General features: G+C 50.7%; 1 protein-coding gene across 1 annotated transcript in view; it reads right to left on the bottom strand.

The window, feature by feature from the left end:
* Positions 1 to 17,799, bottom strand: part of LOC106731415 (uncharacterized) — a 58,156-nt gene that overhangs the window by 17,358 nt on the left and 22,999 nt on the right. The window contains 6 exon segments of the mRNA XM_075913562.2: positions 1,385 to 1,477; positions 11,605 to 11,656; positions 12,203 to 12,392; positions 12,394 to 13,318; positions 13,623 to 13,733; positions 14,980 to 15,096. Of these exon segments, the coding sequence (XP_075769677.2) occupies positions 1,385 to 1,477; positions 11,605 to 11,656; positions 12,203 to 12,392; positions 12,394 to 13,318; positions 13,623 to 13,733; positions 14,980 to 15,096 (1,488 nt within the window).

Genomic DNA, 17,799 nt, shown 5'->3' with positions numbered 1-17,799 from the left:
TCAGAGGCTCCAAGATCTACTGACCACTGTCCTAATGTAACCTAATATGCCATTTGCTTTCTTGGCTACAAGGCACACTGTTGACTCACAATGCAGGACAATGTAGCACTTTAAAGACTAACAAGATGGTTTATTAGATGATGAGCTTTCGTGGGCCAGACCCACTTCCTCAGATCAAATAGTGGAAGAAAGTAGTCACAACCATATATATGGTATATATGGTTGTGACTACTTTCTTCCACTATTTGATCTGAGGAAGTGGGTCTGGCCCACGAAAGCTCATCATCTAATAAACCATCTTGTTAGTCTTTAAAGTGCTACATTGTCCTGCATTTTGCTTCAACTACCCCAGACTAACACGGCTACATTTCTATCTCTGTTGACTCACATCCATCTTCTCATCCACTGTAATCCCTAGCTCCTTTTCTGCGTTCACTCTCCAGCCTATAACAATGCTTGGGATTCTTCCATCCCAAGTACAGGACTCTACACTTGCACTTGTTGAACCCCATCAGATTTCTTTTGGCCCAATCCTCTAATCTGTCTAGGTCACTCTGGACCGTATCCTTGCCCTTCAGTGTATCTACCTCTCCCCCTAATGCCCTATCACTGAGTATCCCACTACACCTCCCTACCTTCAACAGGTCCCTTATGTTGCTTTCCTACCACGGGAGCCAGCTCCATCCCTAGGGCAACTTGCACTCCCCAAGCAAATGCCATATCCCCTTGTCCACTCCAGAACCCACCGCTAAGTTTCCCCACCTTCATGGTGTCCCCTCTCACACTCTGAACCCCTTGGCCAAAAACCAGAGCCTGCACCCCAACTACCTACCCCAGCCTGGTGAAAGGGAATGAGATTTGGGGAGGAATTGGGATGGAGTGAGCAGGGTGAGGCCTCAGAGAAGGGGCAGAGCAGGGGTCGGGGCAGGGCCTCACAAGGGGCCAAAGGTATTTGGGTTTGAGGTAGATCTTACATTGCACTTCAAATGAAAGCGGGATCTTCCGGTTAAAAAGGTTGGAGACCCCTGTGTTGCTGCACCCCACAACCTGCTGGCTACATACTTTGTGGGGCTTTCTCGGAAGCCAACTACAGAGTAAATATTGTTACATCCACAATCACAGCCAGCCCCACCTGCCCCCCCCCCCCGGCTAACAGCAGCCCCCGGCCCTGCCCCTCCTCCCTCCGGGGGGGGGCCTGCCCCTGCCCGGCTCCCTCGCCCCCTGGAGCCCAACCCCTTCTTCGGCCCTGCAGCACCCCCCACCTGAGCACCCCCCAGCAGTGACTTATCTGTCCCGCCCCCTTTAGCGCCCCCCATCTGAAACGTCACCTGCCCCGCCCCCGCCGAGCCGCCCCGCCCCCTGGCACCTCCCCGCCTCGCCTCACCTCGCCTCCTCCGATTCCTCCTCCCACCCCCACGGCGCTGCCCGGAAGCGGAAGCAGCGAGTAGCGTCTCTGGCCGCGCGGAGTCAGACGCCTCTGCAGGCTCCACCCAGGGGCTACCCGGGAGCCAATCGCAGCAGGGGCAGGGATTGACTGGCGAGGGATGCACTGAAAACCCGGCCGGGGTGTACGGAATGGGGGGGGATTAGACTGCGCGTGCGCAGCGGGTCAGGGACTCCGGTCCTGGATCAGTGCCAGGGCTTAGCTCAAACCCGGAGCTGCCTGGCCACGCTCCCGCCGGCGGGCTCTGCGCAAACTAAGCTCGCAGGGCGGGGCCCTTCCCGCTGCGCCCTGGAGACTCTTCCCGCGCAGGGACATTTCCCCCCCCCCCCCATCTACTCCCCCTACCCCGTTCCCGGCAGCCTGTGCGCGGGGCAGAGCGAAGCGGCTGCAGCCCCAGGATCTGCAGGGGGCGGGGCTGTGGGCGCCGAGGGGGGGGGGGGGGGGAGAACGTAGCCTGGGAACCGGGGGAGGGGGCTGGTGGGAGAGACACTGGCAGCTCCCCCAGGCTGTGGGGCAGGAGGGGCTGCCCCACCTAGCCCCTAAGGGAGGAATTTGCTTTCCTAGAAGGGGTGGGGCAGGGACGGGATTTCCTTCTCACCCAGTGGTCTCCAGCCTCTGTACACCTAAGATCACTTTTAAATGTCAGGAGGAGCCAGGATCTACCCCACCCCTTCCTTGAAGCTCCGCCCTCTCCATTCACCCCCCTCTCCACCATTTACTGTCCCCAGTCCTTACTCTCACTGGCTGTGTCTAGACTGGCAAGATTTTCCGCAAAATCAGCTGCTTTTCCGGAAAAACTTGCCAGCTGTCTACACTGGTTGCTTGGATTTCCGCAAAAGCACTGACTTCCTACTGTCTGAAATCAGTGCTTCTTGCGGAAATACTATGCTGCTCCCGTGCAGGCAAAAGTACTTTTGCGCAAAACTTTTGTGCAAAAGGGCCAATGTAGACAGCTCTGCTTTGTTTTCCACAAAAAAGCCTGTCGAAGCAAACGCCTCACTCAGTTTACGCGGCTAAACAGACAGTTTTATTGGCCAATAAAAGCAAAGTGAGCCAAACGTGGTCTCAGCAAAGCCGGATCCAGTAAGGCTACCTAATACAATCAATCCTAGTATCTTTATACCCTTAACCAAACAGTCTGACGTCAGGGCATCCAATTACAGAAATAATCAATTAGACTAGAAAAAACAAAGCCTTATAAACATGATGGTGGACAGGTACGAGGGAGTACCTCTCCTCTCTGAACCAGCCCAATTAACACATTCCAATAGCACATCTGTCTTGGCCTGGCGCATGGGGTGATAGAAAGTTCACTCTGGCCTACGTGCAAAGACAAAAAGCTGAAATGGTTTCTGTTATACAAGATGGCTTCTAGCTAAACATAAACTAGCTTCATCAAGCCCCAATCGCGAAAATGGCGATTGGGGCTTTTTTGTGCAAAAGCACGTCTAGATTGGCACGGACATTTTTCCGCAAAAAGTGCTTTTGCGGAAAAGCATCCGTGCCAATCTAGACGCTCTTTTCCGAAAATGCTTTTAAACGGACAACTTTTCTGTTAAAAGCATTTCCAGAAAATCATGCCAGTGTAGACGTAGCCACAGGGGTGAGACAAGAGGTACAGGCTCTGGGGTGGGAGTGAGGGATTTGTGTTTGAGAAGGGGTGAGAGGTGCAAGCTCTGGGAGGGAATTTGGGTGCAGGAGGAGGCAGAGAAGGGGATGCAGGCTCGGAGCAGACTCCAGACTGGGGAGTGTTGGGGGTCAGGTGGAGGGTTGGAGTACTGAGCAAGCCACAGGCTTGTGGATGTGGGACTGCAGGGCTATGTCTACACTGGCGGCATCTTGCGCAAGGGTTCTTGTGCAAGAAAACGTCCACACTGCCACACGTGAGCTGTGCTTTTGCACAAAAGCGCCAATGGCAGTGTGGATGCTCTCTTGCGCAAGAAAGCTCTGATGGCCATGTTGCATAAATTGCAAGGTTTCGTCCCCTTGGAGGCTAGTCTGATTTACCCCAAGAAGAGAGTCACACTTTCAGGCTGGGTCCAACTCAAGTTTATTGGTTGCAACCAAGGTACGGCTAAGGAACTCAATGTTCAAAGCAGAGCCGACCCCCAACATCTCATATGCAGGGGTTCTTATAGGGTTAACATCCTTCCTGGTTTAGGTGCCTTAACATGATAGGTTACTTCATTTTTGACATTTAGCATTCCTATAGGTCAGGTTAATTTTCCAAATGAGGTTAAATACAGTGCCTACTTGCTGACTTTGCGGTTACAGCTGTGTTACATTCATTCACTTTTGCTGAACAATGGGCGAGCCATACTTCCCTTTTTCCTTTCCTGCTTGAGCCGGTCACAAGTTTAAAGGATGTGGAATCTATCCATATCTCTACTTAACAGAAGACTGGTTTCACTCCCCTCGTCTCCTTATTATAAGTTATTACTTGTGACAGGCCTTGACCTTTGTCATGTCTTACTCCTATACAAATAGCAAATATATCTAAGCATTAGCAATGTATGTATATTGTACGTGCCCCTCATAGGGGAATCAATGGCTCCAGGGGATTTGGCTTCCCTTTTACACATCAGCCATTTTAGCCACAGGGCTTTCTTGCGCAAGAAATCCCTGCCGAGCGTCTACACTGCCCTCTTGCACAAGAGCTTCTGCGCAAGAGAGCTTACACCTGGAAAGAGTATAGCTCTTGCGCAAGAAGCCCTCTTATCATGCCATACTGTAAGTTTCTTTGCGCAAGAGCAGGCGGGCAGTGTGGATGCTCTGCAGGTTCTTGTGCAAGAACGGCTGTACTTGCACAAGAAGCTGCGAGTGTAGACATAGCCCAGGAGTTTGGGTTAGGCTGTATGAGGGGCTGAGGGCAGGGGGGTTGGGAGCATGATGTGCTCAGTGCAGAGATTTGCAGTGTGTGGATGGTGCAAGGTCTCTTGTGGGCCCCCATCTTCTGCACTCGGCGTACCAGAGTGGGGGATAGCCTTGACAGTGCCTCTAGATCTAGAAGGAAAATTTGGGGTTTACCGTGATGTGTCACTGCCCAGCCTGGTCTCTGTCTCTGTCCCGTATACACCATGTCAATAAGCAATACCTCCATTCTGTTCTGTGGGGAGGTGGCTGGTGACACAAGGTGCACTCCATAAAGGGACTCACGCAGGGCATCGTGAGCCCTAATTTTTAGGCAGCTAGAAAATGACAGAAAGAGACTGTGACCCGCACTGCTGAGTTTGGGCATAAACTCCCTAAGCAACGTGCATTGGCATCACAGACACAAACTATGGTTTCAAGTTATGTTAGAGGAAGGTCTAGGTTGGCTATTAGGAAAAACTGTTTCTTTAGGAGGGTGGTGAAGCACTGGAATGAGTTCCCTAGGGAGGTGGTGGAGTCTCCATCCCTAGAGGTTTTAAAGTCCCAGCTTGTCAGAGCCCTGGCTGGGATGATTTACTTGGGGTTGGTCCTGCTTTGGGCCGGGGGTTGGACTCAATGACCTCCTGACGTCTCTTCCAGCCCTAGGATTCTAAAGCCAGCTCAGTGAGCAGGGAGCCATCTAAGCCAGTCAAGGGGAAATGCTGACAAGAGGGGAGGGGTGTCCTAAGCCCCGCACCCCTCTCAGAGAGGTGCCTCAATCGGGGCTGCAGGGGGCACCTGTCCCAGCTTAGCAATCCTCAGCCGGGAACCCAGTGCCTGGTGACAGGTGGCTCCTGGACCTGAGGCATTTCTTGCCAGAATGAGGCAGGCCCCTGACTTGCCCCTTATGCAATGGGTGAGGTGGAGGGAGGGAGGAGGTGGGTTTGGTGATTTCATCTGTATTATGCCTGTTACCCCGGGGGGTTAGAGCTCACAGCTGGGACGTGGCAGAGCAGGGCTCAGGGCTCCCTTCCAGCTGCCGAGAGTACTGAGCAATGTGCCCACCAGCCCCAGGGCAGTGACACCCCTATGCTGGGGGTGGGCTCTGTATTGAGATTTCACTCTCCAGGTATCCAGTGTGAACCCCTCAAGCTCTAAAACAGTCTGGATTTGGGAGAGGGGGGAAGAAGCTTCTCCTGAGAGAGACTAGCTCCCTGGCCTGTCTCTTCCACCCACATTCCACCCCTGCTTTCACCGGGCCATGCTCCTCCCCAGTCCCTGTCCTGATCCACTCCAGGCCCTGCCCCTCCCTACTTAGCCCCGACCACTCAATTCACCGTCTGTGATAAAGCTGGGGGTGGAGCCTCCTCCCCAGGAAAAGGAGGAGTGTGTAGGCATTTGGGAATCCATGTGCGGCTCAGGGTAACCTCAGACACCATGTAGCACCTGGCTCACAAGCCAAATCTAAAGGTGGCTCTGTGCCCTTTGTGCCACCTGCACCCCAACCCCAGCCCTGCCACACTGCCCCCTGCCCAGTGCCACCCAGTCCTGATACCCAGCACCCCCCTTGCTCAGTGGCCCCTCCTAGGGCAGGGTTCCTGCCCTTCCTTTACTATTCAGCCTGGTCCTGAGACTCCTTCCCTTTAGCACCATGGGGGCAAGAGGCAGAGCCTGGCAGCTGCAGGGACCAGATGTGAGGGCATGAGGGGAAGCAGCGAGCCACACAACCTCACCCCCTCTGCCTCTCTAACCAGGCTGGTACGTTCCAGGCCCCAGCCCATCACAGCCACCCGCTTAGCCAGGCAACCAAGAGATGGAGCTCCAGCATGCATCAGACACACAGCAGGAGGCACCCACCAGTAAGTCCCACTGAGCCCTGAACTCAGATTGCAGGATTCGGAGCCCTGAGTGCAGTCCCTTACACCATGGGACCTACAACTGGTGCTTTTGGTGGGCAACGGTGGCTCTCAGCTCTTAGGCTGGCTTCCATACTCCTGGCTTCCCTCCAGCTGCCCCATCTCAGCTGCCTTTTTTATTTTTCGCTTTTTTTAATTTAAATACCAACTCTAGTGGAATGCAGTATGCACAGGTCGCTGCTCCCAACCAAATTCTGAAATGGCCCCCTGCTTTTCCCCTGCCCCCCAAGATTCTAAAAGGAAAGAGGCCCAGGGTCAGGCTAGAGCCAGGGGAAAGCAGGAGGAGACCCACGCTGGACCCCAGCTCCCCTTTTCTTCTCTGGGTACCCTGACTGGAGGGGGGGAAGGAGGAGCAGGTGCTGACAGTTCCAAAGGAAGGCTCCAAAGTCTGGCTCCAAAGCCTCTGAGCAACTGAGGCAGGGCAGGGCCAGATCTATGCATGGCTGCACAGCCACAGAGACCCCCGTTCGGGCTGCTCCCTGTCCTCTGGCTCCCCAAATGCTGAGCAAAAGCCTCCCACCCACCAGCATGCGGGCAGCTGCTGACACTCTGCGACCAGTGTGAGAAGATGGGAGGAAAGCAAAGCCAGGCCCTACCAGGCCCTCTCACTGCTCCTACTCAAGGGGCTCAGTGTGGCAGGAGATGTTGCCCCAAGAAGCTTCTCCCCCACAAGCGAGAAGCAGAGAAACACCCAAGGCTCCAGATGTGCTACTAAATAAGCCACCTCAAGCCCAAGGACACATTTGGGAAGAAAAACTGTCCCACATGTTGGCCTGACCACTCCCTTCTCTCTCTGGCAAGGCCAGAATGGCAAAGGCTCCAGTGGGAACAGCCAACATCTCTTTTCCAGCATCCAGCTGGGGCCAGACCACTGGTCAGAGCCAAGGGGAGGTTTCCAGGCTGAAGACAGCAGGGCCCACAGGCACAGACACAGCAAAGTCATTGCCACTGCAAAGGGACTCAAGCCCTCAAACTCTTGATCTGAAGTCAGACACCTTCTCCTTCTGACCACACAGTTTGGGCAGGCAGGGCTCTCTGAGCGCGTCTCTCAGCCAGGCAGCCCATCTTCTTCCCAGAGCCCTTAGTGCTGGGGCAGAGACTTTCTGGGCATTAGATGCAGAGTCCCACGCAGGTGAGAGGCTTAGTCCTAGGGAGCCAGGGGCAGGTCCAAAGCAGTGTGGCAGGGGCTGAAGCAGTGGGGTAGGGTTCAGCGGTCAGGCCAGCTGTGCAAGGGAGAGGGAGAGGTTTTATGGCGCCAAGGCGCAGCAGGGAGGATGAGGAGGATCCTGTTGATGGGCAGTGGCTGTGGAGAAGAAAAGAAGTTGGGTTTTAGCCTTTTTCTCCTTCTGTGTCCCTGCCTGCTGGCTCTGGAGGGGGGAAGGGCTGGAATCCTTAACGCTCCTCGCTAGCTCAGTTGGCAGAGCATCAGACTCTGAGTCTGAGGACCAAGATGCCCAGCACATGAGCAGGGCCCAGTGAATCCTAGCTGTGCCCAGAGCCACCCCCCATTCCCAGCCTGGGGGCCATTGCCTAGAAAGGAAATTGCCTTTCTCCTGGGCAGCCCTTAGGAGCAGCCTGGAGTCTCCAGTCCACAGGACCATGCCTGGAAAGTGTCGGTGAGCTCGGTGGTGCACCATTTAGTGTGCGGGAGTGGACTGCTGGGGAACGGGATAGAGATGAGGTGCACAGAGAGAACCCTTCATTTTTGGCCCCACCCCATATCCTAGAGGGGCATAATGGTGTCAGCAGAGTAAATATGTGGACAAAGCTGGCAACGGGGTTTGTTGCAAGGGAAAATTCCAGGGTTGCAACAAACCCCGTTGCCAGCTTTGTCCACATATTTACTCTGCTGACACCATTATTGGACCTAGCCAATTCAGTTATAAGATCAAGAACACATACTCCTGCTCATCCGGAAATATACTTTATCTTATCATGTGTCGACAGTGTCCGTCTGCTATGTACATTGGAAAACGTCTCAGACACTTCTCCAAAGAATCAATACACACAAAACAGATATCAGACAGTGTCACAAAGCAAAACAATTTCTCGCCATTTCAACCAGAAAGGGCATTGTCTCAATGGCTTGACTACCTGCATCTTACTTCAAAGGTGTTTTCACACAAGACTTCAAAGAGAAACCTCTGAACTGTCATTCATACTTAAATTTGACACTTTACGACTTGAGCTCAACAAAGATGCTAATTACCCTACCAATTACAAAGATAGCTTCCCCAATTATCACCTCTAATATCATTAACTCATAGACATTAACCTCCCCTCCTCATCCCCTGTCTGTTCTGAAATTTGATTTGTCCTTTTTATATGTGTTCACTTTTTTTTTATTGTACCCCTTTGGGGTATATATGGTCATGCCAATTTTCTTCCACAATTTGATCTGAGGAAGTGGGTCTGGCCCATGAAAGCTTATCACCTAACAAACCATCTTACTAGTCTTTAAAGTGCTACATAGTCCTATCTTCTGTTTCAGCTAGACCAGACTAACACGGCTGCATCTCTATTACTATTCTCTAATCATAGGACTTGTTACCCTATCAAAGCAAGCTGTCAGGCTGGTTTAATAAGAACATAGGAATGACCATACTGGGTCAAACTGAAGGTCCATCTAGCCCAATATCCTGTCTTCTGACAGAGACCAATGCCAGATAACCCAGAGGGAGTGAACTAAATGGGAAATCGTCACATGATCCCTCTCCTGTCATCCATTTCCAGTTTCTGACAAACAGAGGCTAGGGGCACCATTCCTACCCATCCTGGATAGTAGCCATTGATGGACCTAACCTCCATGAATCTATCTAGCTCTTTTTTGAACCCTCTGGCAAGGAGTTCCACAGGCTGATTGTGTGCTGCATGAAGAAAAACGTCCTTTTCTTTGTTTTAACCCTACTACCTATAAATTTAATTTGGTGATCCCCTAGTTCTTATGTTATAGTTCTTATGTTCACATTGTTGTTCTTAACAAATTCTGTGAGCAGGGAACCATATAAGCCAGTAAAGGGTGGGCATGAGAAAGGCAGGGGTTGGAGCAAGTCATGTGTGAGGGCACAGAGGATGTGAGGAGTACTGGGGCAGAGGATGGTGAGGAAGTGGGCACCAGGGAGAAAGAAGGCAGAGGGCAGGGGCAGTAAGGGAAGGGGTAAGCACCAGGAAGGTGCAGGTGCCGGGTATTGTGGGGGTTAAGCAGAAGGGCAGATACTGGAGGGGAGGGACAGGCATCAGAGGGGAGAGGAAGAGCAGGTAGGTAGAGGGAGGTGTTAGGGGATGGGGAGGGGTAACTATAGATGATCAGAGAGGGGCTAGAGGAGGAGTGGACACAGAGAGGAGAGGAGAGAAGAGAAGGGCAGGTGCAGGGGTTAAGGAGGATGGGGAGGGGAGGGGAGCAGGCATACATGGACTCAATTCTGTTTCCCAAGACAAAACTCACTCCGCTCATGGGTGGAAAATCTTAGAGGGAACACTGGAGTCAACTCTGGCAGTTGACTAAGTGTTGTGGGCTGGAGGACAGGGAGTGAGAGACTTGCAGAGTGGAGGCAGACTTCATATGCTCTTCCCACCCCCAGACCCTGATTGACCTGGGACAGGAGGGAGCACACAAAGTCTCCTTCCAGCTCCAGGAATGTAGGCATCTAAAAGGAACCCCAGCTGTTCAGAACTGGCGGCTCTCTGGTGGAGTGGGAGTGAAGACTTCTCACACTCCACAACCCACACACCAATCAGAGTCTGTGGACGGGGAAGCATGGAAGTGTGCTGCCCCCACCCCTTCTGCCTGAGGCCCTACCCCTTCCCAGGGTAGCCACTTCAAAAATTTCTTAAGATGCCCCCAATTAAAAATTATTGCCCACCCCAATCTAAGGTATAAATTGCCCTGGGAATGGGGCTGGTCCTTTGCGGTTGGAAGAACATATTTACAGTGTGCCCTTGTAGCCAAGAAGGCTAATGGCATATTGGGATGCATTATGAGGAGCATTGCCAGCAGATCCAGAGAAGTGATTATTCCCTTTTATTCAGCTCTAGTGAGGCCACATCTGGAGCATTGTGTCCAGTTTGGGGGCCCCCACTATATAAAGGATGTGGATGTATTGGAGAGGGTTCAACAGAGGGAAACCAAAATGATTAGAGGGCTGAAGCACATGACCTATGAGGAGAGGCTGAGGGATTCAGGTTTGTTTAGTCTGCAGAAGAGAAGGGTGAGGAGGATTTGTTAGCAGCCTTCAACTTCCTGAAGGGAGGTTCAAAAGAGGATGGAGAGAGGCTGTTCTCAGTAGTGACGGATGGCAGAACAAGCAGCAATGGTCTCAAATTACAGTGGGGGAGGTCTAGGTTGGATATTAGGAAAAACTATTTCACTAGAAGGGTGGTGAAGCACTGGAATGGGTTCCCTAGGGAGGACATGGAATCTCCATCCCTAGAGGTTTTTAAGTCTCAGCTTGATAAAGCCCTGGCTGGGATGATTTAGTTGGGATTGGTCCCCTGGCCAGGTCTCCACCAGAATCCTACCCTACTCCCTGGCCAGACCTCCTACCAGCACACTACCCCAAGGCCAGACTCCCATCAGGACCCTGCTGTTGCTTCCTAGCCAGACCCCCCACCAGCATTCTGCTCCTGCCCCCTCCCTCCTGGACAGACACCTACCCCCAACTTCCTCCTGTACCCTACTTTCCAACTAGATTCTGCACCTCCGTCCCTATCCCACTCATTGGCGACTCTGTCCTTTACACTGGATCTCTCATTTTGGCCCCACCTCAGAGTGAAGAGGGCCCCACAAAATCTACTAACTCTGGAACCCCAGAAGAGTTAATCTGGCCTGGGGCCTTGAACCTCAGTCCTACCTACTCTCCCACCCCCCATAGGGTAGAGTGCTTGGAAAGGGAAGTGTTTCAGTTGGGGCTACATCAATGAGGTTTGGAGGGATTTGGAGGGGTTGTTTTTTGCATCTCACTTGTGTGTCCCTGACTGATTTTTCTGTGAGTCAGTGCCCCAACCCAAACAGGTTCCCCATCCCTCCCATAAATAAAGACCATGCTGAAACATTTTATGTTGGAAATAATATTATTTAAAAATGAACCCTGTTCAATAAGCCCCATGGGGACATACCTCCATTTGGCTACAGCATCATAACACTCCTGCACCTCCCACAGACCCCAACTTTAAATCATACACCACATCCCCAGTCTTCTGCTACAACATTCCTCCATCATCCACACATTGCAAACCTGTGCCCTGAGGCTCTCATACACCCCAAACCAAACTCCTGCACCCGCACAAGCCTGTAGCTTGCTCAGCACCCCAACCCTCCACCTGACCCCCAACTCTCTCCAGCCTAGAGCCCTCTGAGCCAGCATCCCCTTTTGCATCTCTGCTTGCACCTCTTACCTCTTCCCACACCCAAATCCCTCATTCCCAACCCAGTGAGACCGAATAAGCGCTGGGGACAGCAAATGGTGAGAGAGAAGGGGAATGGAGAGGGACGGGGGCTGCGTCTAGACTGGCAAGTTTTTCCGCAAAAGCACTTGCTTTTGTGGAAAAACTTGCCAGCTGTCTATACTGGCCTCTTGAATTTGCGCAAGAACACTGACAATCTAATGTAAGATTGTCAGTGTTCTTGTGCAAATACTATGCTGCTCCCATTCGGGGAAAAAGCCCTCTTGCGCAAATGTATTTGTGCAAGAGTGCCAGTGTAGACAGCTAAAATCTGTTTTGCACAAAAAAGCCCTGATGGCCAAAATGGCGATCTGGGCTTTCTTGCGCAAAACCGCGTCTAGATTGGCACGGACGCTTTTCCGCAAAAAGTGCTTTTGCGCAAAAGCATCCGTGCCAATCTAGACTCTCTTTTCCGCAAATGCTTTTAATGGGAAAACTTTTCCGCTAAAAGCATTTGCAGAAAATCATGCCAGTCTAGACGCAGCCGGGGTGTTGGGGAAGGGATGGGGTAGATCTTGGCTTGCCCTGACATTTAAAAAGTGAACTTGGGTGTAAAAAGTTTGGAGACCACTGATACGAGGTTTCTTGCCCATGTTGATTCTTTAATATTCAATGAGGTGTGCATTCTGACTGAAGGGTTTTGCCAATCAGAGCAGCTGAAGGTTTCTTTCTTATGTGAATTCACATCTGTACTCTGACAGCAGCTTTTGCCACAGTCAGAGCAGTGATATTGTCTCTCATGTATGCATTATTTGATGTTTACTAAGGCTTGAGCGGTGATTGAAACTTTTTGCACATTCAGAACACTTAAATGGTTTCTCTCCTGTGTGAATTCTCTGATGTATAAGAAGATTTGAGCGCAAACTGAAGCTCTTCCCACAGTCAGAACATTTAAATGGTTTTTCTCCTGTGTGAATTCTTTGGTGTACAATAAGATTTGAGCGCCGACTAAAGCTTTTCCCACAGTCAGAGCAGTCAAAGGGTTTCTCCCCAGTGTGGATTCTGCTATGTCTAACAAGGTCTTTCCTCTCACTGAAGCTTTTCCCACACTCGCAGCAGTTGAAGCGTTTCTCTCCAGTGTGAATTCTCCGATGACTAACAAAATTTGACCGGTTATTGAAGCTTTTCCCACAGTCAGAGCAGCTGAAGGGTTTCTCCCCTGTGTGGATTCTGCTATGTCTAACAAGGTCTTTCCTCTCACTGAAGCTTTTCCCGCAGTCAGAGCAGCTGAAGGGTTTCTCTCCTGTGTGAATTTTCTGATGACTAACAAGACTTGACCGCTGCCTGAAGCTTTTCCCACAGTCAGAGCAGTTGAAGGGTTTCTCCCCTGTGTGGATTCTTTGGTGTATAATTAGGGTGTTTTTCCGTTGAAAGGTTTTCCCACAGTAACTGCAAGTGTAGAGTGCTTGTTGATGGGAGATTGTCTGGTGAACAGTTTCTGTGTTTATTTTCACCCCTCTGCTGTTGGGACTGGATTTACCCTGTCCCTCCACCAGATGGTTTTGCTGCTGCCTTTCTGGACTACACTGATTCTGATAGACCTTTCCCTGCTCAAGAATATGGGGAACATGCCCTTCAGATCTTCCCAAAAACATCGCACATGGAGCTACTTGTTCCATTCCTTCCTGCTGAAGATTCAACTTGTTCTCACTCACCATTCCATCACCTGCAGGGAGAGAGAGAATCCAGACAGGAGTCATTTTTTGTGCTAAGCTGAAAGGAAAACTCTGGAAGGGGAACATAAAAGGGGGAAAAAACCCAAATAATGGCTTGAATAATCATGAGCTGAGCTCATTCTCCTTCCTCAGTCCTTCTCCAGAGGAAAGAACCCAGCCTCCACTCTGCACCCTCTGACTGGAGTTGAATACAGGCTGAAGAGTCAGTTAGACTGAATGAAACTGCACAAAAGACACTTGAAAAAAATGAGGACACAGACATTGGTTTCTGGGTCAGTTTAGTTGATTCCTCACCTGTGTGGGTGTTGCTGATAATCTCCCCTTCCTCGCAGCCCTGGAGATCCAGGATCTGCACCTCATCCCTTTTCTCCACCCAGATCACAGGAGCTTTGGGAACTGGAAATCCTGCTCAGGGAGGAATTAACCAAGTGATTTTGTTCATTAAGGTCCATGTCATTACCGCTTCCAGAGCCAGGACCTGAGTCGCCCACTCAGAGAGGCTCCTTCCCCACCTTGCAGAGACTGGGCTCTGGGTGATACAAGATCCCAGAACACACTCACCTTTACTGAGGCCCCTGCTTCAGGAATGATCCAAGTGATCCCCTGGGGGAGCGAAGTGCTCTGCTGCACTCTGTAGGATACAACTAAGTCTTCCTCAAGGCCTGTTCTATCCCCCCCATCCCAGGGCAGGACAGGAACACACTGCTCAGAAGGGGAGCTCCAGTGAGGACCGGCAGATCTGACAGTGAGGCCCACAGGCAGGGCTGAGACTGCAGGTGCCACATGGTACAGCACTAGGACTTGGAGAGAAAGGACCCAGCAGATCTCTAGCTCCCTAAGAGCTCTTTCCACAAAACTCCTGGCTAGGGGGCTCGGCTCACCCTGCTCTTTGGCTCGGACACTCTACTTGAACCAGGAGGCAGCAGAGGAAGTTGTCTGAGCAGGTAAGCAAATCCTTAGATAGTTGTTTCTGACCCTGCCTGTGTTCCAGACTCCTGGCCCTGACTGCCTGTGCCTGAGTGGGCTCTGCTAGCGGAGTTCATCCTCCTTCCTCACATCCCTTCCACAGGGAAGAGAACCCTGCCTTCCCCCCACTCCCTCTGACTAGAGCTGAACATGGGGGCTGTGTCTAGACTGGCAAGTTTTTCCGCAAAATCATCTGCTTTTGTGGAAAAACTTGCCAACTGTCTACACTGGCCGCTTGAATTTCCACAAGAACACTAACGATCTCATGTAAGATCATCAGTGTTCTTGCGGAAATACTGTGCTGCTCCCGTTCGGGCAAAAGCCCTCTTGTGCAAATCATTTGCGCAAGAGAGCCAATGTAGACAGCACAGTACTGTTTCGCGCAAAAAAGCCCTGATGGCTAAAATGGCGATCGGGGCTTTTTTGCGCAAAAGCGCGTCTAGATTGGCACGGACGCTTTTCCGCAAAAAGTGCTTTTGTGCAAAAGTGTCTGTGCCAATCTAGATGCTCTTTTCTGAAAATGCTTTTAACGGAAAACTTTTCTGTTAAAAGCATTTCCAGAAAATCACGCCAGTGTAGACGTAGCCAGGATAAAGTATCAGTTAAACTTGATGGAAGTGCAAAAGTGACACCTGCTATGAGGTTACAGAAATTGGTTTCTTAGTCAGTTTAGCTGATTTCTCACCTGTGTGGGTGTCATTGATGATTTCTCCTTCCTCACAGCCCTGGAGATCTGGGATCTGCAGCTCCTCCCCTCGCTCCACCCAGGAGATCACATGAGCTTTGAAGTCTTGAAATCCTGCTTGGGGGAGCAATTGTTGATGTTGTTCATTAAGGTCTGCACCATTACTGCTTCCAGAGCCAGGGTCTGAGTTGCCCACCCAGACAGGATCCTTCCCCATCTTGCAGGGTCTGGGCTCTGGATGGTACAAGATCCCAGGATGCACTCACCTACAGTGAAGGCGCACCTCAGGAATGGCCCACTGATTCCCTGGGGGAGCCACTGAGGCTCACAGGCAGGGCTCAGACTGCAGCTGTCACACAGCAGGTCACTAGGACTTGGGGAGCAAGAACTTTGCCGGGTCCTTTCTCCCCAAGGGCTCTGTCCCCAAAGCTCCAGGCTGGGGGGCTCATCTCACCCTGCTCTTTGGCTCAGATGCTCTACTTGAACCAGGAGGCGGTAGAGGAAGTTCTCTGAGCAGTGAAGTGAATCTTTGGCTGGTTGCTTTAGACCCTGCCTATGCTCTAGACCAGGGGTCTCCAAACTTTTCAGCCCGAGGGCCGCATTAACTATCAAACAGCAGTTCGGGGGCCGACTACACACTTGAGGTCCAAATAAAAAACAATCAAAACATGGATGTTGTTTTTAATTATTTATTTAATATTATTTTATTCAGTTATTATTTAATAACACATTCATACACTACACATGAACACCTGTATTAGTGTGAATGGTGAAATTGTTTCCTGGCAGACATTTCTGGCTTTAGATTTGTTGTCCCTAACATCAACAGTGACCTGAGATTATCATCGGACAAGTTTGTTCTCAAATTGTTCTTCACGTATTTCATTCTTGAAAATGTTTGTTCACACAGGTATGTTGTTCCAAAGATTGAAAGGTACCTTGATGCAAAAGTTTTGACATTAGGAAAGTCTTCCTTGGGCAAAAACTGGTAAAAACTCACCAGTCCTATTTTGAACTTGTCCCTAAGGAGGTCATTTGCTTGCAACTCAATGACTTCCAGCTGCAGTTCATCTGGGCAACTGGCCACATCTGCTTCAAATGGGTTTTGAAACAATCTCACTTCTTCTGCCTTTGAATCCAAAAAGGTCTCCACGGGCCGGATGAGAGGGCCTCGCGGGCCGCATCCGGCCCCCGGGCCGTAGTTTGGAGACCCCTGCTCTAGACTCCTGACTACCTGTGCCTGGGTGGGTCCTGCCAGTTGCCCACAATAGCTGCTGCTCCTGCAACTGGCCATGGCAGCATTTGGCTGTGCTGCTTCTCCAGGATGTGTGGATGTTGCTACAGCTGAGTTCACAGAATCATAGAATCCGAGGGCTGGAAGAGATCTCAAGTGGTCATTGAATCCAGCCCCCTGGCCAAAGCAGGACCAACCCCAACTAAATCATCCCAGCCAGGGCTCTCTCAAGCTGGGACTTAAAAACCTCTAGGGTGTCATGGTCATGAGGGATGGTGAGCAGCCTGGGGACTAAGGGGTTAACTGTTAACTGCCAGGTAGCAGTCAGCTAATAGAAAAGCAGATAAGGATTTCAAACTGAGACAAAGGAATTTGGGGGTTTTCCCTCCTTTGTCTCTGGTACAATTGATTCTCCAGATACGGAGGGAGACAGACAATATGGCTGCGTCTAGATTGGCAAGTTTTACCACAAAAGCAGCTGCTTTTGCGGAAAAACTTGCCAGCTGTCTACACTGGCCGCTTGAATTTCAACAAGAACACTGACGATCTCATGTAAGATTGTCAGTGTTCTTGCGGAAATGCTATGCTGCTCCCATTTCAGCAAAAGCCCTCTTGCGCAAATGCTTTTGCGCAAGACAGCCAGTGTAGACAATGTGGTATTGTTTTGCGCAAAAAAGCCCCGAACGCGAAAATGGTGATCAGGACTTTCTTGCGCAAAACCGCGTCTAAATTGGCACGGACGCTTTTCCGCAAAAAGTGCTTTTGCAGAAAAGAGTCCATGCCAATCTAGACTCTCTTTTCCGCAAATGCTTTTAACGGAAAAACTTTTGCAGAAAATCATGCCAATCTAGACGTAGCCCTTGTCTCTCTCCAAGAAAAGGCTCTTCACCACTGTAAGTGGGGTAAAGTTTAGATGAATTCGTTAGGTTTTATTGTTTTATGGTTTGGGAATGGGAATATGAGGTCTGTGCATTTAAAAATGGGTTTTCCTCTCCTTCGTAAATAAGTTTTTGGCCCATGGGAATTCCCCATGAGTATATTAATTGGTGACTTTTCCATCTAGTCATTATGCTTGTAACAGGAGTATTGTGGTGACAATAAAAGTTCTTTTTTATTAACCTGGTATTGGTTAATTTTTGTGTCCTGGTTTTACTTTAGGGGCTGGGATTTCCCAAGTGATGTCTTCCCTGGTTTTTCTTACCATTACTTGAGTAGTGGCAGCAGATCTTTATCCCCAAAATCTAAGTTAAGATTTTGGGGGAAAGCTTTATATCAAACTCTGGAAGGATAAGGTTTTGGGGTACTTTTGTGGGCCCCAACTTCTGCATACATCATGCCAGAGTGGGGAATCAGCCTTGAGAGATGGAGATTCCAACTGCTCCCTAGGGAGCCCAGTTCCAGTGTTTCACCACCCTCCTAGTGAAATAATGTTTTCTAATAGCAACCTAGAACCCCCCACTGTAACTTGAGACCATTGCTCCTTGTTCTGCCATCCGTCACTATGTTGAAAAGCCTCTCTCCCATCCTCTTTGGAACCTCCCTTCAGGAAGTTGAAGGCTGCTGTCAAATCCCCCCTCACTCTTCGC

The sequence above is a fragment of the Pelodiscus sinensis genome, chromosome 19 (genome assembly GCF_052426305.1).
Source record: "Pelodiscus sinensis isolate ZL-2025 chromosome 19, ASM5242630v1, whole genome shotgun sequence".
In the NCBI taxonomy this organism is placed as follows: domain Eukaryota; kingdom Metazoa; phylum Chordata; order Testudines; family Trionychidae; genus Pelodiscus; species Pelodiscus sinensis.
This window is presented reverse-complemented; position numbering and strand designations above follow the sequence as displayed.